Consider the following 17060-nt stretch of genomic DNA (forward strand, 5'->3'; position numbering starts at 1 on the left):
GTGCCTTTCTCCGAAAGCAGTCTCACTACGGCAACACACTACCCTACGCCCCCCCCCTCTTGGCCCTTCCCACCATCAGCATTAAATTCTCTCTCTCTCTCTCTACTCGCTTCTTCTGGTTCGAAATTCACTTTACTCTCTTCTCTTCTCTTCTCCTCTCTCTCTCTCTACCACTCTGATACATTCGCCGGAGAAGCTCTCGTTCTCTGTATCGTCGGTGAAGCTCGACTCTGCTTCCTGCTCTGTACAGATCTCGAGCCGCATTTCGTGGATCTGTGCAAATCGCGTTTTAAACCTTACTCGATTATCGTGTAACCCTAGGGTTTTTGATTTTTTTTTGGGAGGAGGGAAGGAATCAATGTCTGTGGAGCTTTGAGGAAGTTATGGTTAGACGTTTGGTTCTGGTTAGGCTTTGTTTTGACCGGCGGGGAGTGTCCGGCGAGGCTGTGAGGGTTTGGTGTCTCCGTTGTTGTTGACTAATGGTGGTTTTTGAGTTTAGATAAGATGCCCAACTTTGCGATGCTTCTGCTGTTAATTCTTCTTCTTCACTCTCTCGGCTCGTTTCATATATGTTTTGGTATGAAACTAGTTAACTGATTCTTTTTCCCCTTTTGATGTGTTTGCTTGGTGAACCAATTTAGGAAACGATTGAGATAGGTGAAATTAACCTTAGTTAAGTTTTTGGTTGATTCTTACTTTGACAGCTCAAGATTAGTTGTTGGTGTTTATCTATATTTAGAATTGTTTATTGGATATATTTGGAAGCTAACTTTATTATGTACAAAGTAAGCAAAAGGGTTTAGTAGTACGATTCAGATTAATTACGTTTGGAATCTGTTATTGTGAAGCGTAAGAGTGACGATGAAGTCCCACGTTTTGCGCCTTATTTGGCACCACCCAACCTTAAATAGCTAAAATGCACATAGAGCTTACTCTTTCTTTTCTGAGTTTCTTGAAGGGAATATCGAATTCGCGTGACATTCTCTTGGCCAAAATGTATTCGTTAACGTAGGCATTGTACTTTTATTATATCCAAGATGAGGATTGAGTATGTATACTTTTAATATTTGACATGTATAGAAAGAATCTGTAGATGACTTATCAGCTTGCTCTTATCATTTGCAGCTCGGCTGTTTCCAATGAGTTTGCCATTTACGCGATCAAAGTCCCATCAAATGCATTTTTTTCATCCTCATCTTAATCCATCAGTTGCTCCTGCACCTTCACCAGGTCAGCAAGGAATCCTGTTTGTCACATATACATTCTGTAATTATGTTTCTGTATAGGAATATTTATTGGTCATTTTCTTTCCATTTTTCAGCTTTTTCCCCTAACCCAAGCCGCATTCCACCTCCAAGACGCAAGGGTCATCACCATCATCGTCGCTGGCATTTAAGAGGCAATGCGACTGCAGTGTCACCTTCTTCACCTGGTAATTTTTTTTTGCTTGTTGTTGATTATCCTGCGCCCTATATGCTAGTGGCAAGGATTATATTTTATATGCATCTTCAGACTATAGTCGATAGATCAAGCGTAGTAACTACTTTTTCCTGTGTGTTTCCGGCTTTCCTTTTTGATAGACTGTCAGCAGACATGTGTAGAGCCTCTCACTTCAACTCCTTTTGGTTCACCTTGTGGTTGTGTCTTCCCCATGAAAGTTCAGGTTCTACTAAGTGTTGCGCCTTTTTCTATTTTCCCCGTGACCAACGAGTTAGAGATTGAGGTTGCTGCTGGAACGTACTTGGAACAAAGCCAAGTGAAAATAATGGGTGCCAGTGCCGACAGTGAAAACCAAGGGAAAACAGTGGTGGATATTAACCTTGTTCCACTTGGGGAAAAGTTCGACAACACTACAGCGACACTTATTTACCAGAGGTTCCGGCACAAGAAAGTACCTCTAAATGAGACTATTTTTGGTGATTATGAGGTTACACAGATAAGTTACCCAGGTAAACTGATTTCTTTCAGATGCAAGTTTGTACACTTTTTTTTTGGTTTCATTTCAAAGTTTGAATCTCCTTACTTTGCTTCAGGAATTCCTTCTTCTTCGCCAAATGGAGATTTTATTGCAGATGCTCCAAGTGCAAGTGCTGGACTTCCAATCAATGCAACCTTTACCAACAAAAACCAGGGAGTAGGTTTTAGAACGATTGCAATCATTGCCTTGTCAGGTTTTGTGCTCATTCTGGTTTTAGTTGGAGCTATATCTATAATCGTGAAATGGAAGAAAATTGGGAAGTCATCTAATGCTGTTGGCCCAACTTTGGCTTCATCGATTAACAAAAGGCCTGGTAATTTTCTCCCTCTTGACTTTATAACGCTTCGGTAGCTTTAAAAGACACCGTTTCTGAAATATTTATACGCCTTGCAGGTGCTGGATCTATGTTTTCCAGTAGCGCTAGAAGTTCGGGATCAGATTCTTTGATGTCTTCCATGGCTACATGTGCTTTATCCGTTAAGACCTTCACACTCTCTGAGCTTGAGAAGGCAACTGACAGATTCAGTGCTAAGAGGGTTTTGGGAGAGGGCGGATTTGGTCGTGTTTATCAGGGGAGCATGGAAGATGGAACGGAGGTTGCAGTGAAACTGCTAACTAGGGACAACCAGAACCGAGACCGGGAATTCATTGCAGAAGTCGAGATGCTAAGCCGTTTGCACCACCGTAATCTTGTGAAACTGATTGGAATATGCATTGAAGGCCGTACACGTTGCTTGATTTATGAGCTCGTCCACAATGGGAGTGTCGAGTCTCACTTGCACGGTGACATATTCTGATCTCTGCACTTGTAATGAATATATATCCCAATTAGATCCATCACCACCTAAAACCTTTTTTCCGGTTGTTGACAAAACAGAAGGAACGCTTGATTGGGATGCACGATTGAAGATTGCACTTGGAGCAGCAAGAGGACTGGCTTATCTTCATGAAGACTCAAATCCCCGAGTAATCCACCGTGATTTCAAGGCTAGCAATGTTCTCCTAGAACATGACTTTACCCCAAAAGTCTCTGACTTTGGACTGGCGAGAGAAGCAACCGAAGGAAGTCAACATATTTCAACTCGAGTCATGGGGACCTTTGGGTAAAGTTTTGTTTTTTCTCAAATGTGATGAATACAGACACTCTGTCTATAGAAGGCGGACTGACAGTGACTACCCTGGAAATAATTGCAGGTACGTGGCTCCTGAGTATGCAATGACGGGGCATCTCCTTGTTAAAAGCGATGTCTATAGTTACGGTGTGGTTTTACTCGAGCTTCTCACTGGTAGAAGACCGGTAGACATGTCTCAACCTTCAGGAGAAGAAAACCTTGTGACATGGGCGAGACCCTTACTAGCCAACAGAGAAGGTCTTGAGCAACTGGTGGACCCTGCATTGGCTGGAACCTACAACTTTGATGACATGGCGAAAGTGGCTGCGATTGCCTCCATGTGCGTCCACCAAGAGGTCTCACACAGACCATTTATGGGTGAAGTTGTGCAGGCATTGAAACTTATATACAACGATGCAGATGAGACATGTGGTGACTATTGCAGCCAAAAGGACTCATCAGTTCCAGACTCTGCTGACTTCAAAGGCGATCTGGCTCCATCGGATAGCAGCTGGTGGAATTTGACACCTCGGTTAAGGTATGGTCAAGCTTCGTCCTTCATAACCATGGAATATAGCTCAGGGCCATTAGAGGACATGGAGAACCGGCCTCACTCTGCTTCTAGCATTCCAAGAGAAGGAGGGCTTTTTCTACCAAACAGATCGGGTCCATTACGGCCCATGCGTAGTAGAAGAAACTTCTTTAGATTGAGAGGAAGCATGAGCGAACACGGTGGACCATCGTCATCTAGACATCTCTGGTCTGGCAATGGCGACTGGCTCTGAGAAACCAGAAAATGTTATGTACAGTGAAAAAATGAAAAAACAAAAAAAAAAGGGTAAAAAAGGCTCACAAACTCTTGAGCTGCACGGTTAGGTTCTGGTTAATCCGGTTTGGTTCGATTTATGAGGGTAAAGACTTTCCGGTTTAATTTAGTTTAGGAGCTTTATTTTTGGTTTTGTTTTCCTCAAATAGAGTAATTGTTTGTTTTTGCGAGGATGCAAAAGCACAGGGAGGGTTGTATTCTAAAAGACGTCTGTATTTAGTTCTCTCTTTTCTTTCTACCCCACAAAAACATTTTTATGTTAGTGTTCTACTACTTTTTTAGTTTATAAGTTTCAAGTTCCTATGAATTTTGCTATTTTGGCTTTTTGATCAACGTTGTTTAAATTCCGGTTCTTTGAATTTAAATCCGAAATTTTGTTTTGGTTAGATAAATTTTCTGGCTTAGGAGTCATTCTGTAAACCCCAATCTCACTATTTTGGACATGAAGCCCATAACTTAATTACAGCCCTTTAAAAACCTAAGTGATGTAAGTCATTAAACGACAAGGGATGTCGTGTTTTGTGGTTGTGTATAGCAAGCATATGTATATCTTCTTGCGGTGCCGTGAAAGGGAACGCCTACCAAAACCCTAAAAACCTATGTTTCGAGAGAGTAAGCAAGAGAAGGATAGATCGTGAAAGAGGAGAAGAAAGAAAGAAAGAAGAAAGATGGTGGCGAGAGCCGAGAGGGGGATGGAAGGGAGAAGAAGAATACAGACATGGAGGAAAAGCAGAGAAGAAGAGATCTCTTGGGAGATGGAAATCTGGTTCCTGACAGTAAGGAAGGAGACGTGGATATGTATAAGGTCGGAACAGATCGGAGCTGGTGCAAATCAAAATAGAAGCAAAGAAGGAATAAAATGAAGGAAATAGGGTAGTTTGAAGAAGTTAAGGAGTTGAGGACAGACCTGAGGAATTGAGACATGATAAATGGTATTCCTGGATAGACATCGTGTCGAAGAAGGCTTAGGATCAAGCGGTGTTCCGTCCTCAGTTAAACTCCCAGAGTTATTCACGTTGCTTCCTGGGAAAGCAACAGCTGAATGTGGTTAAACCCGAAACCTAAAAAAATAGATTCGATGCTCCACCTTTGGAGCAGATTGTGGAGGTCTAAACATAATCCGATCGAGCTGAAATTTGATTTTCGTGGTACAACAAGCTTAAAAATCATAGGTGGGATTGGAAAGTTAACAGTTCATTGTAGAGTTTATTGGTGCGAATTTGGAGAAAGTGTAACATCATCAAGGTGAGGGTGAGTATAGACTCGAGAATTTTCTATGTGATAACTAGAAATCTCTTATGTGATTGTTTGTGTTAACATGATAAAAGATAAAGCTGTTAACATGATAAATATAAAAGTTAGGTTGTTAATATAAACAAGATTCGTGGAGAACATGTTAATTAAAATATGATATGTGTGTAAGCATGTGCATGAAAAAGAGTATGAGAATGTGAGTATGATAAAACTGTTTGCTTTCAGTTTGCATCTTTCAACTATGTATCGTTTTCTACTTAAATTGTGTTTGGAATTCATGAAATTAGCTTTTTGTTTGTTTGTTTGTTTGTTTGTTAATCAAGCTTCCTCAAGTTTTCATGAACAAATGCTTTTGTTAATCAGACTTCCTCATGTTTTCATAAACAAATGCTTTTGTTAATCAAGCTTGCTCTTTTTCTGTTATTTCAACTAGGATGTCGGCCCGGTAATGTAAAAACTTGAAATGATTAACATTGTTAATTTCACATTTTGAGTGAAATTTTTTTGGTAATTTTTTAACTGTATAATATAAAAGTCATAAATAACGACTAAGATGAAATTAACCAAATATTTGTTATATATATAAAAATGAAAAATTGATTCAGTGACAATAAGAGAATAATGTTAAAGATATATAAATCTAGGTTTACCGAATCATACTCAGATAATCTAATTTTGAAAGATATTCACATAAAATAAAACTCAAATCATTATTCTATCGAAATTTATAAATAAATAATAAGAGAATCAGGGAGAAAGAGCTCATAGCTGCAACTGCAACCAACCAAATTGACTAAAAAGATAAATCTATGAAAAATTAGAAATCACAATTAATTACCTAAATTAATACTTGAAAGAGATGATCAATACAGTTAGATGGAAAACGACACCAAACAAAAGTTAGATGAATGAATCAATAGATAAAACAATCCAAATTTTTTAACAAAGATGAGTATATTAATGTTGATTAATAAATTGAAAGGAAATAATACTCAGAATTTTCAATTTTGGAGGTATTAAACAATAGTCAAATAACAAAAACTCTTTTCAAGATCCATAAATATATATATAAACAAAGAGGTGTGAAACAAAAATGTGCGAAAACTAACAAATGTGAACATTGAAAGCTGGGAGTACGACGAAGAAACACAATTGTTGGATCAAAATATTGCAACTTATAAGATCATTAACAAATTTAAACAGTTAGATGAGATAATAAAAATAATCTCATCAGTTATATTTAAATTGATCCCTAAAAGTGAGTTTGCTATAGTATATAAACATATAAATCTATGATTTTATTTATTAACTTGTAAGTATAAAAAATACTCAAAAAACAATAAATTCGAAACTTGTTTTTGTATTCCATAAAAGTTTATATATAATAAACAAAGAGGTGTAAAATATAAAGATGTAAAACATAGAAGGGTAAAAAAAAAGCGAAAAATTAATAGGTGCGATTTTTGAAGATGGGGGTACGACGAATATATGCAAAAATATGAAAATAAAGACGTGTGAAACAAAAAGGTGTGAAACAAAAAGATGCAAAAACTAACAAGTACAAACATTGAAATCAAGGGGTACGACGAAGAAACACAATTGTTGGATCAAAACACTGCAATTTTATATAAACAAAGAGGTGTAAAACAAAAAGGTGTGAAAACTAACGGGTGCCTAAATGGAAAGTTGGGGGTGCGACAAAGAAACACAATTGTTGGATCGAGTCTTTGAAACTTTTGAGATCATTAACAGAGGGTGAGATCATTAATAATACTTAAATAATAAAAACTCTTTTCAAAATCTATAAAAATCAGTATATATATAAAAACAAAAAGGTGTGAAAACAAAGAAGTGTGAAACAAAAATGTGCGAAAACTAACAAGTGCAACCATTGAAAGCTAGGGGTACGACGAAGAGACACAATTGTTGGATCAAAACATTGCAACTTTATATAAACAAAGAGGTATAAAACAAAAGGGTGTGAAAACTAACGGGTGCCAACATAGAAAGCTGGAGGTGCAATGAAGAAACACAATTGTTGGACCAAAACTTTGCAACTTTTGAGATCATTAACAAAGGGTGAGATCATTAATCATACTCAAAGAACAAAAACGTTTTTCAAAGTCTATAAAAATCTGTATATATATATAAAAAAACAAAGAGTGTGAAAACAAAGAAGTGTGAAACAAAAAGGTGCGAAAACTAACAAGTACAACCATTGAAAGCTAGGGATACAACAAAGAAACACAATTGTTGGATCAAAACATTGCAACTTTATATAAACAAAGAGGTGTCAAACAAAATGGTGTGAAAACTAACGGGTGCCAACATGGAAAGCTGGCGGTGCAACGAAGAAACACAATTGTTGGACCAAAACTTTGCAACTTTATATAAATAAATAGGTGTAAAACAAAAGGGTGTGAAAACTAACGGGTGCCAACATGGAAAGCTGGGGGTGCAACGAAGAAACACAATTGTTGGTCCGAAACATTGCAACTTTTGAGATCATTAACAAAGGGTTTAATAGGTGCGGTTTTTAAAAGATGGGGGTACGACGAAGAAACACAATTATTGGAAAAAAAAACTCTAATGGAGATTTTTCGCTCAGTAGTGGTGAGAAGTTTATTTCCGTATATCCTCCTTTGTTTGATATATTTTATTATGAAACCTCATACTCCCATTTCAAGTGAGTAGTAACTAATTAATGGGTTTAATATATCTCTTATTGCAAATTCTAGGTTTCCTGACATTTTTCGTTTTGCGTAATTACGTACAAAACCACCATATATTAGGAATTGATTTCCCACTTATGTATATGAATTGGTACCATCATGTTCTTCAATCAACGACATTGAAAATGAAGTCGATGTGGTGAACAAGTGATAATAACGTCTCACCTTTTGATGTTTTCTTTTTTGGGTTAAACTCTTTTTATAAATTTCTTGCTTTTCTTTTTTTGGACAGATTCCATATCACTCTAAAAATGATTGTTATACATTATGTTTTTAAAAAATTGTATATACAAATTAGAAAGTCATCAAAGACTAAATAAGTTACCTTTAGTAGATCTTTTCTTCCTAACTTGACTTGTCATTTGGTCGTGCTTAGGCTTTCTAGAATTTGATTTTGTGTTGTCACAAGTATGTCTGGCTTTTTCTTCGGCACTTTCTATTTCCCTGCTCATTTGTAATATTTCTATATATTATCAAAATGTTTAATATCCAGAAAGTATAAAAAAATAAAATTAAACTAAAATTTTAAAATCTTTATTTACAAAAAAAAATGGAAATGAACCTGGATCATTTATATCTAATGGACATCCTACATAACAAAAATAAAAGATTTTTTACATTTATACCATGTTTGTTAAAAAAATTTGGCTTATCCATAGCTCTAGCATTACTGCATGTAATCATGCCTCTCTTATAAACTTTATATGCTTAAATGTTATACTCTTTTCCAATCTAACAAATTAAAAAGCCACGTAAACTCATATTTTGTTCCACCGTATCTAACAGTAATAATAAGCTAACTGAAAATAAATTAACAGGTTCGGTGAAGAAACACTAACAGGTCATTCGCAGCGAAAATATAAAATTATCTTGAATTAGAGATTGATGTTTGTTAGTTAAAAAACACTTCAATAAAACAATTATTTAGTATTATTTAGTACTACAATTTTTCGAAACTTGTTTATGTAGTCCAGAGAAGTTTATATATAATAAACAAAGAGGTGGAAGACATAGAGTTGTGAAATAAAAAGGTGTAAAAGTTAATAGATGTGAAACATGGAGGTACAACAAAGAGGTGTAAGACATAGAGGTGTAACATAAAAATGTGTAAAAATTAATAGATGTGATTTTTGAAACATGGAGGTACAACAAAGAGATGCAAAAATTAAGAAGTGTGATTTTCAAAAGATGGGGTGAGATGAAAAAACGTGATTAATAATTTGCAACGGTTGGAGTCATTAATAATTTTAAACCGTTAGATGGAAAAGTAGAACTAATCTCATCTATTGGATTAAAATTGACACAAAAAAGTGGGTTTGCTATTATATATAGATTTGAGATGTTAAAGAGTAGAGAGACAGACTCACATGATATTGTCAAGGGAAATAATGGTATTTAACAAAAAACAAAAAAAAAAATCTTTTTATATAAACCTTAGTTTTCAAAGTTAGTAAGTCATATAATCGCGACAAGTGTCAAGTATATCGATAATATTTTAATATGTGTGAAAAGAAAATATTTAATATTTATAAGAAAATTAAAAAATCCTAAAAATAAAAGGATTACAATTAATATTTTTGAAAGTATATAAAACCAAAAGTAATATATTATATCACTAATTATAATAAGAAAGTTATCTTTTAAATTACTAATTTCAATAGGAAAATATGTGCAATTAATAAGAAAAATATGTGCAATTAATAAGGAAAATATTTGCAATTTAATTAAAATTATTATTTACTATAATAATATAGTAAAAAGAAATTTATACAGAAAATGATTAAAGTATAAAAAGATTTAATGTGTTAAAATTAGTTATTAACATAATATAAGAAAAATAAGAAATTAATGTAACTTTCTTAAGTTTTTTAATCGGTGAATGATTTGATAGCTTATTTAATATTATGTTGTTATATAAACCTTGGTTTTCAAAGTTAGTAACTAATGTGATCGCGACACGTGTCAATTTTAACAATTAAAGATTTTGTCATGTGTTATACAAAAGCTTTGTTTTAACATATTTGTAAATTATAAGAAATTAAAAATTTAAACAATTTAATAAATATAAAAAGATAGTTCATATATGTATGTAAAAATAATACTTATTCTAATTTTAAATTACTAATTCTATAAGAAAAAGAATTAAGAAAATTATACAATTAATTAAATAAATTATACTGTCAATTATTAATCCTAAAAGAAAAAGGATTGTAGATATTCACCTTTACATAAACAAATAATTTTCTCATGATAACGTCTTTGAAGTTTCGATTAATTTATGATAATGTTAGTATAGTTTTATTTAAAATTAGTTGGACAAATAGTAAAACTATTACGTATGAGATTACAAAATATGAAATAAATATATTTAAGATATTGTTACTTTTTCAAATAAAAGATACATTTAGTTTTCAGTTTTCTTCAGAATTATGTTTTATTAATTTTTAGTTTTTAAAAAATATGAAGTAAGATATAAATTTGATATAATGCACATTTTTTTGATATGAAAATTATAAGTGTTACTTATTGGGATTGAATGCATAGAATTAAAATCTAATTTTATTATCATGTAAAATACAAAAAAAAATTGTATTGCAAGATGGAGTGTGTGAACTCTAAATCTGGTTAAAAAAACCAAATGAAATAAAATTAATATTTTGAATACAATTTAAAATTTACATATTTTCTTATATTCACGTTAATATGCGGGCCTAATCTAGTTATATATATATATATTATATTATTAATAAGGAGAGCAAATGAGCGCTCTCTAGTCTCCTTAACAAGCAAAAGAACCAAGCAAGAGCTTGACCCCTTTTTTCTCTCTGTTTCCCTTTCGCTTAAGGTGAGAGTAGTAGTCGGTGAAGACTCTCAGTCAGCTATTCCTGCTGAGATAGTCCCTAATATCCCGATTAAGGTCGGAATCAACGATGAGGCTTTTATGGTTTGGTTATATTTGTTTTCATGTGTCTTTGTTTGTTGATCCAGAATCTGACATTTAGGTGTTTGTAAAAAATTATTTTTTCGGAGTAACTGGTAAATAAATATTATGTAAAAAATAAATTATATTGCGGTATTATATGGTTTATTTAACAATTATTATATAATTATAACATATTTAACCAACAAATACAACTTATAATTTAAATATTTTAGTTATAAATAATTTTGTCATGCGGTGTACCGCAGGTCCTAATCTAGTTTATAAGTAAAAATATACCAACAACAAAGTGCAGGACAATACAGTGTGGACATACTTTTCATAGATCTTGCATCAGGAAGTGGCATAGGCTTAATAACACTTGCCCTAACTGTCGCATGAATTCACACTCCTTACCATTTTAGGCAGAAAAACTGTGGCAGGTTTATCTGATCTCTACTCTTTTACTTATTAAAGGTGTGCACATCTAGCATGCTGCATTTAGCTGATTTCACTGCTAGCCTCTTTAATGTTTCTCTTCTTACGTATAACAACCTGATTCTCTGGTGCAGATTGAGTACATGGTATTTGGGAATGGACCAGTTTGTTTCAGCAGTTACTTCTCTCTCTGATTTCAAGCTACAGTATTTGGGGTAGTATTTGCTCTTCCCTCTTTTCTTATTTTGCATCACACCGTACTTCTGTTTTAGCCTCCGCCGAACATACTTGGAAGCAATGTGGAACCTCATTCAAACACATGGCCTCGTTAACTTCAATGTATGAGTTATTACTTTTGTCACCATTGTTTGTTAACTGAGACTGGATTCCCTTGTTTTTCTAATACTTCAAGTAGATGTTATCTTGTGTAATGTTCCGTTTCTCTCAAATTGATGTTTACTTAATAGATTTTCTGCATATTTCAACTATTAATCTAAATTCAACATCAAAGAGACATGAGAAAGTTTCTTTGGTTCAGTTTCTCGATAAGGTTAACATAGGTTCCCTCTTTATGCATTTACTATTTTCTCCAACTTTATCATATACGCACAATAGCCAAGGATCATCACAATTCACAGTATATCTTGAAGGGTTCGGAGTTTATGTATCCCTTGAGTTGAGGCTAAGAGCTTGGTTAAGCAGCCCGTATGAGAAGGAAAAGACCATATCTATTCCATCTCCTGCCTGATTTAGACACGTGGATGTTTTTTTTTTCATATGAAAGAAAGTATTAAAAAGGAAAATTGGCAAAAGTAACACACAAAAAAATTATATTTAACTTGGTAACCATTATAACCATCAAAAGGTTATATAGGGTATATTTTGTGTATTATTGACAATTTTATCTTTTTTACCATCACCCTTACACCACCATCACCAGCCACAGCCCACCACTCCAACCACCGCTCTGGCCAGCCACCACCCACCACTCCGACCAGGCACCGCTGGCCAACCACCGCCGGCCAACCACCGCCGACCAATCACTGCCGGCCAACCACCTCCGGCCAGCTACCTCCGGCCAACCACCGCCGACCAGCTACCTCCGGCCAGCTACTTCCAGTCAGCCACCGCCAGCCAACCACCTCCGGCCAACCACTGCCGACCAACCACCTTCGGCCACCACCTCCGGCCACCATCTCCAGTCATTGGTCTCCGGTCACCGTCGCCGGCCACCGCTTCCGACCAACAACCACCACTGTCCTCCACCACTGCCTCCACCACCATTGGTAATTTTGCACTGCCCTCATCCTAATCTTTTAATTTTTTTAAATATAGTGTTATTTACTACTATAGTTTTTTTCTTTTGGTTATTGAGCTAATTCACCCTACTAAAAAATGATGAAAGTATTTTTTAACAGGATAAATAACTAAGCAGGCCAAAATTGTTGAATTCTCGGAGACAATAACGTTATACAGACAATTTGGAAAAAGTAATATAAGGAATAATAATGTCGAAAATCAAATAGAAGGGTATAAATGGTATTTACGAGTCGCAAAGCATCATTCTAGTACAAGCTACAAAAGGAAAAGCACACCACGATGGGTTTTATCCCTTTTGCATGAAGATTTTCCTAGTAATTCGAGACCCCAGCTCATAAAAGTCTAATTTGTCTTGTTGGAAGAAAACTTGGCGTGTCAGTGTCATACTCTACTGCATATAGAGAGAAAAACTAGCTATTAGTGATGTTCGTGGCAGTCGAGAAAACTTGGCGTGTCAGTGTCATACTCTACTGCATATAGAGAGAAAAACTAGCTATTAGTGATGTTCGTGGCAGTCGAGAAAACTTGGCGTGTCAGTGTCATACTCTACTGCATATAGAGAGAAAAACTAGCTATTAGTGATGTCCGTGGCAGTCGAGAAGAGAGTTTCAAGATAATTTATTCTTATTCTCACATGTTAAAGTTTCGGTTTACTCTAAAGTTTCATTGCAATTCTTTGTTGTTCCTTGAGCCTATTTGTTGGGCTTTCTAAGCCCAAGACAACTCCCCTATTAGCATGATATTGTCCGTTTTGGGCCCAGGTGGCAAAGTCCGCACAGATTTTTTATTGGGCTCCTTCCCAAAAAACCTCATACTTATTGGAGTTAGTCTTACTTTATATATTAGAAACTTATTTTCTAATCTTCAGATGTGGGACATTGTTTGTATCCCAACAAACCTCCCCTCAAACCATGTACCCAGGCTCCGGTACCCCTTTTTCCTGAAGTATTCTTGAGGCACCCTTAATCATGTCATCTTTTTTAGAGATCCTCCCACACAGAGCTCACACCCACTCTCCTAGGTCCACTTTTCGAGGTAGGCTCTGATACCAATGGTTGAGCTTTCCAAGCCCAAGCCAACTCCCATATTAGCATGATATTGTCCGCTTTGGGCTCAAGTGGTCCAGCCCTCACGGATTTTTTATTGGGCTCCTTCCCATAAAGCCTCATACTAATTGGAGTTGGTCTTGGTTTATATATTAGAAACTTATTTTCTAATCTTCAGATGTGGGACATTGTTTGTATCTCAACACTATTGATATAGTATCTAACTTTTTCTCAAGATACAAACCTCTCTTAAAGAAACATTTTAAGGGGGTGTATTGAAACCATGATTTTGGAAGATTTTATGTTATTTAGGAAATTTGGAATTTTGATAGATTTTACGGAAGTTGATATGATTTATAGTAAAATTCTTCCAAATCTCACCTAAAACCATGAGATTTGGATTTATGTATTTTTAACTAAATAAATCCTCTCAAATCCTCATGAATCCCTAAAACTTATTAAAATCTAAATCCACAAACTGTTTTGAATAACAATGGATTTTAATGTAGATTTTTAAATCATCAGTTCAATAACAGTGAATTTTAATAAACTTTTTAAAATTCATGATTGAATAATATAAAATTTATAAATTTTATACAAATCACTTAAAATGTCAAATTGAATACATCCCCTAAAATTCTCACCCTTGAGTTCTCATGATCATCTTACTCAGGGATCATAATATTTAAAGAAATAGTTATATACGATCTCTCGGATTCACAACCATCACATACCACCAAAAATAACTTTTCAAATATAAAAGATAATTGGCTCAAATAAAGAGACCTTAAGCCGCTTTTGGTAACCATCGAAACCGGTTCAAGGCATGCGTATTAGTGTATGTGGTGTGAGCGAAATGATTTATTGTTAGTTTAGAGAAAGATTATGGTGAATCTGGTGCATTTGCTTTCTTAATTAATCTTTTTGCTGGTTGGCACAAGAGGTTATCCTTCTTGTTTATGGCTGCGTTGTCTCCGTTCTCTTCTCTCTAAGGAGTTTTGTCTCGGGAGAAAATTTGTACCTCAGTTCTTTGTTTGATCCGAATTATTAGGAGGAAGATTTCGACCAAACGTATGGATTTGATTAGGAAGCAATGACATATTATAGTCATCCAATTCTAGTGACACTGGCCGATGTATTTTTTTTTAAATGACCTAGATTTTAATCCGCAATACACCGCAAGATGATATATTTACACAAAAAATATGAAAATTATAAGCTACATTGTTTGTTAATTTTGTATGTTTTATTTAGTGTTTAAAATTGTATAAGTGTATTTTGATGGTTAATATTAGGATTTAACCTGTAATATACCGAAAAATAATAATATTTCAAATTTACATTAATACTAATCCAAATCCGTAAAGCTATATAACCCGTGAATTTGAAGGGTAGACCAAAAATAAAATAAGAAGCATTGAACCCAAAGAAGAGTAAACAAAAAAAGGGGAGAGGCATTTATAAAGCATAAAAACTTTAAAAAGTCTGTTTTCCATCAACAAAAGAACATAGAGGTTGCAACCTTATCATTCAGTTGTGGCATGGGAGGCACAAGGACTGCCCCAGATTCGATGATCCCTCCATGGTTTGAAGAAGTCTTAGACATCTCTACATATTTCATCACAGTTCCATCTGTGCAGCTATCAAATGAGCATAGCAAATAGGTGCATCTTTTTATATCGTTGGTGATGCTAAGTTGAGAATAGGGGTCAACATTATTTATAGGCGTGAAATTAAGTTGAATATGTCCACCTTTTCACGCAACAGATTGAACGCATTAGCAACTAATTAGGGATTTCATATTCGCATAATACACATATATATATGGGAATATGCCAAGTTTATATTATTAGATTAATTTTGATTATTTTAAGCCATTAATTTGTTTCTTTATACGATTTGGTATATAGAAATTCGGAAAAAAAATTATATTTTAGAATTGAATGTAGAACATCAAATGTAGCTGATTTATTGGCTCCACATAAATTTATATTTTGAAATCGATTATTATAAAAATTTTGTAGAGATATTTTAGGAAAATGAAAATGGAAAAATTTATTTCAGGTTTAATAAGGAGATAAATTAGGAAATCTTTGTTTTTGTTAATGGAAAACAGCTAAATCAATATTTTTGTTTTATAATTTTATTTTTAAAGATATCTAATTATAATGGCATAAGCTGTAAATAAATTCCAACTTCAAGCCTTGTTTGCCAAAACTGCTGTGAAAATGTTAATATAGATGGATCAGCTTAGAAAGGTCAACATAAAAAGGAATTAAACCATCTACAAAATTTAATTTTTAGGTGCTTATTAAGTGAAACTTCTTCCTCATTCAAATTTAGATTCATTTTGATCTTATTTATAATATGACTATGATTCAATCTCTGTTCATTTTTAGCCGGCGTGAGACGATAAACACACAAAATTATATATTAATTGAGTAATATAAGTCAATTTCAAAAATTTTGAATCACAATATATGCAGAAAACAAAATTTAGTTTTTTTTTATTAAATTTATGTATTATATCATGATTCAAGACAATTTTTTTAAAAAACTTTATGTATTATCTTCCGTTGGTACCTGCTTTTGATTATTTTGTATATTTCCCTGTGTTGGAGTGCAGGAGGTGTTAGTATAGGGCCATAGGCTAACTTGATGAAAAAGTTTGTGGTCAGTAATTGGTAGATGCCAACAAAAAAAATTGAAAAATGAAAACAAGTTTTACATTCGTTTAAAAAATTGAAAACGAAATTTCATAATGTTTTCATTAAGAGTAACTACGATTTTTGTTTTATATGAACTTTCAAAGCAAAGCAATCTTTTGTCTCCAACACCATGTTATATATATTTTTTTAGAAAAAAGAAAAGAAATCTGAGATAAAATATTACATAATCTGGATTTGAACCGACGACCTCTTTGGGATAGTGAGGGGCGATGGATCCATGGATTTGCGTTGAATATAGGCTATTGTACGGTCCCTTTGGTGGAGTTATGGGGGGGTGTATTATGGACTCTATCTTGCATGGGAGCGGCAGATAACTCATGTGGAGCTGGAAATAGATTCAGAGTTGGTAGTTGGGTTTCTAAAGACAGGGATTCTTGATTCTCATCCCTTATCCTTCCTAGTACATCTGTGCTATGACTTTCTTTCAAAGGACTAGTCAGTTCGGATTACGCATGTGTACCATGAAGCTAATCATCTTGCAGACGGGTTAGCAAACTATGCTTTCGCTCATCCATCAGGCTTACAATTGTTTGATACTTGCCCGGAGGATCTTCTTTCTGTTTTGATGGAGGATGCTTGAGGGGATGCGATTGCCATATGGGTTTGTTTGTAATCTTTTTCTTTTAATACTTTAGGGAGGTTTTGTCCTCTTTACCATACCAAAAAAAAAAGTCAGCTCTTTTGCCAAAAAAAAAAAAAAAAAAA

At 34.4% G+C, this 17060-nt stretch overlaps 1 protein-coding gene and 1 pseudogene across 2 annotated transcripts in view; both read left to right on the plus strand.

Annotated features, from left to right (window-relative positions):
- The window catches only part of LOC104766806 (receptor-like serine/threonine-protein kinase ALE2), a 5768-nt gene extending 1523 nt beyond the window's left edge, over positions 1 to 4245 (plus strand). Inside the window, exons 1-8 of one of the 2 annotated variants that reach the window (XM_010490758.2) lie at positions 505 to 577; positions 1126 to 1230; positions 1322 to 1432; positions 1581 to 1949; positions 2034 to 2291; positions 2372 to 2761; positions 2856 to 3081; positions 3173 to 4245. In XM_010490758.2, coding sequence (XP_010489060.1) covers positions 505 to 577; positions 1126 to 1230; positions 1322 to 1432; positions 1581 to 1949; positions 2034 to 2291; positions 2372 to 2761; positions 2856 to 3081; positions 3173 to 3875 — 2235 coding nt within the window. In that variant the 3' untranslated portion in view covers positions 3876 to 4245. Of the gene's footprint in view, positions 1 to 504; positions 578 to 1125; positions 1231 to 1321; positions 1433 to 1580; positions 1950 to 2033; positions 2292 to 2371; positions 2762 to 2855; positions 3082 to 3172 lie in introns of those variants that run through there. The other variant, XM_010490759.2, reaches the window with a different exon arrangement.
- LOC104766808 overlaps positions 4635 to 17060 on the plus strand; it is a 15515-nt pseudogene continuing 3089 nt past the window's right edge.

Source organism: Camelina sativa, chromosome 19, assembly GCF_000633955.1.
Source record: "Camelina sativa cultivar DH55 chromosome 19, Cs, whole genome shotgun sequence".
Classification (NCBI taxonomy): domain Eukaryota; kingdom Viridiplantae; phylum Streptophyta; class Magnoliopsida; order Brassicales; family Brassicaceae; genus Camelina; species Camelina sativa.